Source organism: Morus notabilis, unplaced genomic scaffold (genome assembly GCF_000414095.1).
Source record: "Morus notabilis unplaced genomic scaffold, ASM41409v2 Scaffold481, whole genome shotgun sequence".
Classification (NCBI taxonomy): domain Eukaryota; kingdom Viridiplantae; phylum Streptophyta; class Magnoliopsida; order Rosales; family Moraceae; genus Morus; species Morus notabilis.
The window spans coordinates 142657-151831 of NW_010357431.1; the positions used below are offsets into that span (position 1 = coordinate 142657).

At 37.6% G+C, this 9175-nt stretch overlaps 2 protein-coding genes across 2 annotated transcripts; both read right to left on the bottom strand.

Annotated features, from left to right (window-relative positions):
- Positions 1 to 2478: 2478 nt before the first annotated feature.
- LOC21389304 (disease resistance protein RML1B) lies at positions 2479 to 3972 on the bottom strand. Its single transcript, XM_024170714.1, has 3 exons — positions 3903 to 3972; positions 2962 to 3103; positions 2479 to 2860 (listed from the first exon to the last, which is right to left on the bottom strand). Exons 1-3 carry the CDS (start codon positions 3970 to 3972, stop codon positions 2479 to 2481), a joined length of 594 nt encoding a protein of 197 aa, XP_024026482.1.
- Positions 3973 to 5329: 1357 nt separating this feature from the next.
- On the bottom strand, positions 5330 to 7594 carry LOC21389305 (zinc finger CCCH domain-containing protein 39). The gene is made up of 2 exons (XM_010090035.2): positions 6197 to 7594; positions 5330 to 5676 (listed from the first exon to the last, which is right to left on the bottom strand). The coding sequence occupies exons 1-2, from the start codon at positions 6972 to 6974 to the stop codon at positions 5429 to 5431; spliced, it is 1026 nt and encodes a 341-aa protein (XP_010088337.1). The 5' UTR covers positions 6975 to 7594; the 3' UTR covers positions 5330 to 5428.
- Between the last annotated feature and the right edge of the window lie 1581 nt (positions 7595 to 9175).

Genomic DNA, 9175 nt, shown 5'->3' on the forward strand with positions numbered 1-9175 from the left:
CCGCTCTTCAACTTTAACTCATCATTTGAGACGAGTCCCTGTCAAATATGGCCTTCACTAGCTGTACCATGGTGGGACAACGAAATTAGATCGAAGATAAAACTTTTCCTTCGTGTTTTATCGACCACGGAAACACTTGGAAATGCTGAGAAGAGTGCTTGTTTAGGAGAATCTGAATACACAGTACGCACTGGACAACCCATAAAACTACTGTCTACCACTGGAGGAACTTCGAAAGATACGGAAGAACCATCGGCAGTACTGGGGAACCATACATGAACAGTTGTAGTCGAAACCTATAGCATGAGGAGCATGATATGTATGAGCAAAAATGCATAAATTTTATGAATAAAGTGAGAAAAAGATATACCTGTAAGAAGCTCTCCTTTGCAGTAGTAGCAATACTAGTCTTGTTTTGCAAATGCAGTGACACAGACCTCAATAATTTATCCAAGCCCGGGATACCAACAAGTTCATGGCATTTTGCAAGTTCCAAAACAAACAAGTTTTGACATTTCTGATATATCGGGTATTACTTTCAGTGCTACACAGCTTGCTGCATGGAGAGCTTTTAAATCTGCTGGTAGATCTTGAAACTAGAATCGATAGAAGCCGCGTAAAATTATCCAGGGACAGGCTTCTGAGCCTAGAAAGACCTTTAAGACTCGACAGTAAGATATGAAAACTATTGTTGTCTAGTCTTAAAGTCACGAGCGACGAAGATAGGCTGCCAAGGTCCTTAGGAATTGCATCATCTGTTAAATTGCAGTCCATGAGAGATTGTTAGGGACTTTAGGCCATGCAAGGAGTGAGGCAAGAGATTCACGGGTTTTGAATTCTTTCTTGGCACGATCAAACTAGACCACCAGTGGAAAGTCCCCAAGTTACATGGTGATGCTCTCAAGCATAAAGATAAATCTGTGAGGTTCGTCAATCGTCCTATTGTTTCGGGTTCTTCTCTTATCCCTGTGTTGTCTGCAAGAAGAATCTTCAATGATACCATCTCCCCTAAATCTTCATCTAAGTTATCAAACATTGAACGCCCAGAAAGAATAAGAGTTTTGAGTGATCTTAACTTGCAAAAATTTCGGGGAAACTTCTTAAGGATTTCAGTCTTTAAAATTTACCAACAGAAGCCCCTCAAGATTTCCAATTGAATGGTGCACCTCAGATAATCCCTTACAATATTTGAGTATTAATTGCCTATGATTAGGGAGATTCGAAAAATCAGGAGTTTTCGATAAGTAGTTTGAATGCCTTAGCTTGAGGATCTTCAACTCCTTTAGCAACTGTAACGGAGAAATAAGGATTGAATAGACATCTTATATACTGCTGAGAGCAATATGCATGTATATTCATACATAAGTACGTTTTACCTATGGATATTCATGTATTTATGCATGCATATATGGGTGTATAACAAAGCACAATATTGGACTGTACGAGACTGATAACGAAATTTTGAAAGGAATGTTATCCTATTGTACCTGAGGATCCTTCCAAACCCGACTGAGATTGCTATATTTAAAATTCATAGCAATTAGTTTTCCTTGATAAAAGTTGCTTGGAATGAAACTCAAAGGGAATCCATCCATTCCAACAAAGCCACCTTAGATTTTTGGAAAGGTATTCATAGCTTCCATTGAGTCATACAAAATTGAGTTGTAACAATCTTCACGAACGCTTTTGTAGCGAAACTAACGTTCTCAAGTCTTTTCATATCTAGAGCAAGGCCTTCAATATTTTTAGTTCCCTGTTATAGTAGAGCACTATATAAGAAAAAGAGGCTGCATGTAATGCTATTTAACTAAAATTGAGAATATCATAGGAGAGAATGACCAAGCAATAACGACATAGTTTATTTATCATAGAACAAATGGTGTTTAATGATCTTTTAAGAACAATTGCAAAAGATCAAAACGAGCAAATTTGGATGACAACAAAAGATAGTTTAACTGAAATTTTTTGTGTGTATGTGCGTGCAAATGAATGAACTATATGTACACTTATATATGCTATACTTGTGTGCATATGTACGAGTTTTCATGTTCGAAGGAACAATAGAACAATAAATGAAGCAAAATATTTCATAGATACAGGAAAATATATAATATTGTTGATTGTTTTCCTTTGGTCATTTGTACGTAAAGAAACAGAATATTGAGAAGGTCTCTTACCGTCTCCTCTGTCAATATCCCAGATACGTCTTCATGCGACCACAATCTACTCCGTTTCTCAGGTGTATTAGTCAAATTTTCCTCAACAACTGCTCTTCCCATGTCTCGAAGCAAATCGTGCATCATGATCTTGTTTCTCTCACTCACAGTTATAAGGCATAGTTCAAGGAGATGCCGAAGTCCAGTTTCTGTGTAAAGACCGCATCCATCCAAAATGTCTTGAACATAATTCATGTCCATGCCAATTAAGAAACAAGATATATCAAGGAATATGTCCTTCACCGTATAATCGCTTAATCCATCAAAACTTATTCTCAGCTTTTGAGGACATCCTCATGTGGAATCTTTTCAATTTCTCTAATTCACTTATCCACATTGATTTAGTACTCCTGCTTTTTAGGTATGAACCTAAAACCGTAAGAGCCAACGGCATGCCTCTGCAATACTTTACGACACTCTTTAAGCTCAATGTATTCTTCATTCGGTTCTCTTTCCCCGAAAGCATGCAGACTTTAAAAGAAAGAGATTCAACGTCGTTCATTTCCAGAACCATATATGTAGCATCAACATTAAGCTCCTTTAGCAACTGCTGATTTCTTGTTGTTATAATAATTACGCTGCCTGGACCAAACCAATCGCGACTTCCAGCCACATCATCAACAATGACAGGTACCCTTTTGGCACTAAGACAATCTTTAATTACTTGGAAACCTTTATCAAAACTATATACTTGATCTGCTTTCTTGTTCAAGATATGAGATAGGAGTTGTTTCTGCAAACGTACCCGACATGTGGTTGGTCCAAAATCTGTCTAACGTTTTCAAGAAAGCTTCTATTGCTTCCAAATTGAGGACCAATGTTATAAAGAGCTTTGGCAATGGATGTCTTGCCTATTCCAGCCATCACGCATAGGCCAACAATATGAACTTCATGATCATTTAATTCAAGCTTTAATAATGATCTAAGCTCTCGCGCACGAGAATATACTCCAACAGGGCAGGGGGCTACATGTAAGTTTGTGTTGCTCATTGTTATTCTTAAAATGTAATCTACGATCGCCTCGATAAGTTCTGCGTCATTCCTGGAAAACATTTTCGAAGCTAAATCAAGATTCATTCTGCAAGCATAAAAATTGAAACGGATAAAGGAACAACTTCTAATGACCAGAAAATTTAGATTAAAAGGTATTGTCCCCTGCATGTAAACACGACATTGTTCGATACTAAGGAAAGAGATTCTTTCAAAATAAATACACAGGGCATTGTCTAAGATCACCTAACAAATGCACGAGAGAAAAAAATAGCTAGTAGATTTGCGCAATTAATTGATTTAGCCAAGTGAAATATTCATTTATGAACACAAACTCAAAAAACAAAACGAAACGAAAAAGGAAAAGGAAATTTTTGTTAAGAGCGACACCCGTTGCATCTGTAATTTTTCATCATGACTGTAATCCAGATAAATGCATATCAACATTAATTGGATTGGTGTAAATAAGAATTGTTTTCTAAACAATGGATTGGGAAATAGATGATAAACTCATTATGTCTATAATTAGAAGGATAAATAAATCAGCATTACGGAATAACATTTGAACTCCACAGCCTGCCAGTTTTGCAGCTTCGGTGAGAGCTAACTTCCAACGTTTCAACTTTGCTTTAGTTTCATTCGAGTCTGACCGGAGAAATCACGCTTCATGTCTTAACAACGCTGCCTCAAACTTACCGGTCTGTTTCCTCACCTCCGAAGGCTCAACGACGTAGGATACTGGAACGGACATCTGTCTGCATTCCATGATCTTGCTCAGCTCCTCAAGGCACCAGGCGGAATCAACGTGGTTACTGGAGAAAACGATGAGGGAGATTCTAGACCTTTCGATTGCTCCGCTCAAGCTCTTTACTAATACTTTCTCCTCTCCTAAGTTCATGGTCGTCGATGAAAGTGTTGATTCCGGCGTTCGTCAAGGCTGCATAGAGGTGGCCGGTGAATGAGTTGCGCATGTCTTCGCCTCTGAAACTCAAGAACACGTCGCAATCTGTTTTCTTCCTGAGGGCTGAGGTTTTGCCATCGATCAAGTCCTCGATGCCGGGGTGGACATAGTCCTTGACAGGCGTTGGATATTCTGGCAAAGAAGAGGTGGGTAGAATCGCTGTGTGCGAGAAATAGATTCCATGGATTTGGCTATACATGTTTGTTGAGGAGGATTGTTGAGTCTTGAGTGCTTTAGCTGAGTGACGAACTTGGAAGGATAATTGCCTACTACTGAATAACTCTGAATAAAGCCCGTTTTTTTTTTTTTTAAAGGACACTTCTGAATAACTCTAGCTGTGTATTAAATTATGTGTACTTACTACTATTTTATATTAATATGCCTACTACTACAATTCTGAGACTTTTAATAGACAAGCAATTGCTTGATTTGATATCTTAACTTCAACAAATAGTCGCTTGAAATTCTTAATTTAGTGGTAAATTTGACTAAATTGAAAGTAACATTCTAATTTTGGATGGAAAACTGCGAGCATTATTCGTTGGCCAAATTTAGTAAAATAATATGATGATGATGATGATAAAAAAAAAAAGAAAGAAAAGAAGAGGGACGGGGACAAACGGAAGGAAAGCACCGTCAAAAGCCCGTTGCTCACCCCTCGTGAGGCCATCGAATTCTCCCGCCCCGTCCCTCAAAATCCTCTAGTTTGCATGTGATTTGTATGTTTGTAGATTTTTATCTCAATTAAAATATAAATTAGTTTAATTTTCTTAATTACTCTTGAATAGTTATATACATGTAATGCATATGCAGTTTTCTATCAAAGGCCGTTTTCACTGTAACGAAATTTGTTACTTAATTAAGAGTTTTGAAGTATAATTGTTAAAAAAAAAAAAAAAAACCAGATCAACGCACAAAGACTTGAATCACAGTGCTGGCCTGCATTTTGAATGGAAAAGTAAGCAAAGAACACGCCTTCAATTCAATAACCACACTTGCCTCTTTATTTGACTCTGAATATATATATATATATATAAAGTTCCGAATTTGCAAGCCTATATCTCACAAGAGATGTGAGCAAAAAAAAAAAAAAAGATTATAATATCAATACTAAGAACAGAACCTCAAGGACTTGATTAACAAAAAAGAAGAAAAGAGAATGCATGGAAAACACACAAAAATTTTCTTATGGTAACAGAATTCTTTGAGATTTCTTGAACAACAAGGGAAATGAACTCCATATTAGTGTTTGAAACTCAACTCAGCTCTCCACTCTGCTCGGCAGGTTGTGCACCAAAGGCAGATCATCGAGCCAATCGGCATAGATGCGATTGATCTTCTTCGGTCCTTTCCACTTTAACAAGCACTTCTTACCCTGCACATCTTCATTAAAACCAGCCACAGTTGTTGCATTTGGAAGTGAATCACCAGCAGAAACTTGAGGTTTCGTCGATATGGAAGCGTAACTCGGCACTTCTCCTTCAACTCGTCCAGAAGAAGCTTGCAACTCTGACATCAGTAAACATCCAAATTAGGAACCAAAAAGTAGCTATCAAGGCATTCCGAGGATTTAATTCATACCATATAACATAACAATTAAAAGTTCCGAACAAGGATTGCTAAAACTCTTCATAAAGTAACTTAAGAAATTGTAAATTTGGGATTATATAATGTTGGCCGTCTCTCTAACATTGGATGGTTAAACCTAACTAAACTATCTTGCAAACTTACCTTTATAGCCAATTATTGTTACAATGTACAAACATAATAGTAGTACAAGTTTTCAAATTCAGAAACTGAAAAGACAATAGGATTATCCAGAACAATATTTCAGGACACCAGTCCTAGAAATTAGTACCTTTCTCCAACAGAACTAAACATAATTCCAACAAGTTGCACAAAAGATAATTATTTAACGTAACAGATATACGTATTACTTCTTTCTTTTTTTTTTTTTTTTTTTTTTTCAATCATGCTCATCTAGATCAATTCTGAAATCCAAACCAGAACAAGAAAACGATCAACTTACTATGCAGAGCAGACTGAGTATCTGCAAGCCCATGAGCAAAGTGACATTTTTCACCGAAAGGGCAGTGACCCGTTTGCTCCCACTTGTTACACAACTTTGTCTTCCAATACACAGGCTTCACATTTCCTCTTAATGGATCTGAACCAGCATTCAAAACCATTTTATTATCTTCACAAATCCCCGACGGTTCCGAGGTTCCAATGCTTATTGCTGAGCTCTCCCTAAACCTCCCCGAATCATCTCTATACTTTGAAGGATCCTCATGGAGAAAATTACACCTATCCCCATAAGGACACTCCTCGCCATTGTAAAACTTCTTGCACAGCTTCATCCTGTGGATTATCTTCTGGTCATCGTCCCAATTACCAGACGAAATCCTGTCTTCATCCCCGCGCAATCCAACGAGTTCTTGCCAATTCGCGGGGGGTTGCCTCATGTCTTCGCTTCCATGAGCAAAGTTGCAGTTTTCACCGTTCCTACACATCCCCATTTTGAATTTGGCGCACAAGCGAGTCTTGAAGAAAATGTTGGTAGTGCCCTTGTTGACCGGGGCATTTGGAGGAATCATTATTGTGTTCATAGGCAGGAAAGGCAAAGAATTCGATTGGTTTTCTTCCGAATTCCTAGCCCTTTTGTATGGAGGGGGTTGAAGATCGAAATCAGAATTTCGACCTTCATTGTCCATAGAGAATTGAGGCAGGATGTTAATGGCATCACTGCCCGGAATGTAAGACTGTAAAGATGGCATAAATGGAGAAGAAGGATCAGAAAAACTCATGTTTCAGAATTCAAAAGCTGTTAAACTCAGTTTAATCTTTTTCTTCTCTGTATAATCTATATGATCTTCTCCTAGAAAACAAGAAGCAGAACACTTTCTGATAAAAGAAAATCTATGTAGAAGGAAAACCCAGATTGAATATCAGAGAAAATGGCCACGGTTCAAACAATAATAAACAACCCAGATCGGTATTTGGTGCAAAAAACCACTCAACTCAAGAAAATCAAGAGGCCCGGATTGGGTTTGGAGAACTTGGAAAGAATTTCAGCGGAAAATCAAGAAAACCCAGAAGGGAAAAAATTAAAGAAAACCCAGAATTGATGAAAAAGTTTGTAGTGTTTATGTATGAATATGATTGACAAAATGGGAATCCGAGAGAGAGACTCTCAAATAGGGGAATACTGAAATTTAGTATTAGAAGTGTATATCAATATGTAAAGTGCAAAAGAAGAATAAAAAGTAGGTCTATTTTAGTGCGAGAGTCAAAACCCTAGCCGCCTAGTGATCAAGATCAAACCCTAATTGGTAAGCGAAGTTGGCGAAAGAAAGTCCCTCAGAAACTTTTCTCCGAGTCTGAATAGGGAACGGAGGCGCTAGAGCCTAAAGCCCTAAACCCTTAAAAAGCGTCAAAAACTCTGTATTCACGGGGCAAAACTTGATGGCAGGTATTGACATGGTTAATTTGCGTAGCACCTCTTCGGTTTCGTTGGATGGGCCTAAAATGGCCCACTAGAGTGTTTATTAGGCCCAATATTACTCATCAGTCTAGTAGCTAGAAAGATACGAGTAATTAATAAGAAAATAGTAAAAAATAGACCAATATGAAAAGCTTAAGAAAGTATATAAGTCAATTTTTAGTTATAGAAATTAATATGTCATAATTTGTCAAGTTATGGTTCATAACCAGATAAGTTATGGACAAACTTGTCAAGTTATGGTTCATAGCCAGACAAGTTATGGACAATTATGGACAATAATTTGTCAAGTTATGGTTCATAATCAGACAAGTTATGGACAATTATGGACAATAATTTGTCAAGTTATGGTTCATAATCAGACAAGTTATGGACAATTATGGACAATAATTATTTAACGTAAGAGATATTCTTATGTTTAGAACTGGGAAAAATTATCTCATAAGAAATCGAGAAGCGACAATATACCTCGGGGTGATATTGTAGTAAAAGACTTCTCATAAAATAATTCCTACTAATATATAGTATCATGCAACAATCACATAAAAAGAGCTTGACTAGATTTATATAAAAGTTGACAATAAAATATATTGATATGAGGAAGAAATATGATAAAAGAAAATTATTTACTCAAATGTATAAAACTTACAAACTATTAGAGAATCAAAACCCAAACAAGCTTACTACACATATAGGATCATCTCTAGTCTCACCCAAGATCTTTAGCCTAGCTTGAACATAATTCTAAAGAGAAAATATGAGAAGAAAAGCAAGACAAAAATGAGTATCTAAACTTACGCTAAATATCAACAACCAATAACCTTGATAAATGCCCTATTTATAGAGTTGTTGGGCCATGCCAAAAGTTACAATCAACAACAAAAATAATAAAGAAAATAAAACTAAAAATGTTTTCCTATTTAATTGAAATTTACAAGGCTTTATTTGGTGAGTAAAAGCTGATTATGGTGGGAAGAAAAACTATCACAAACAGATACAAACTGATGAATAATCCAAAGTATTATGCATGAACGGCTCGAGCAGGGAATGAAAATGCCACATGGCACGCTAAGATTCGTCTAGGACTGACGCTTGGAAAATGCAGGATAAAAACTGCTTCAGACATGACACGTGGCACGCGTTGAGTGGCTGAGAGGAAGAATGGCCGATAGCTAGGTCCCTTATGGACATGTGGCGCACGCTGATGGGAGAACTATTGCACGGCGGGACCCATGCAGAAGAAGAAAGAAAACATGCCTGACGCGCTCGTGGAAGGCACTTGCCTTGGGGGGGGGGGAAGCAGTGTGCATCAAACACGCGTGTGCAAGGGGACAGTTGGGTCCCACAGATCTGTGGCGCACCAGACTGCGACAAGTGGCAGCTTTGGTGAGGCTGGCGCAGCTCCACTTGGCTCGGCTTGGCTTGGCGGACCGCTAGCTGATGGGCTGATGGGCCTCTGTCTTTTTTTTTTCTTTTTAATTTTGGCCCAAATGTCTTATTTCCCTA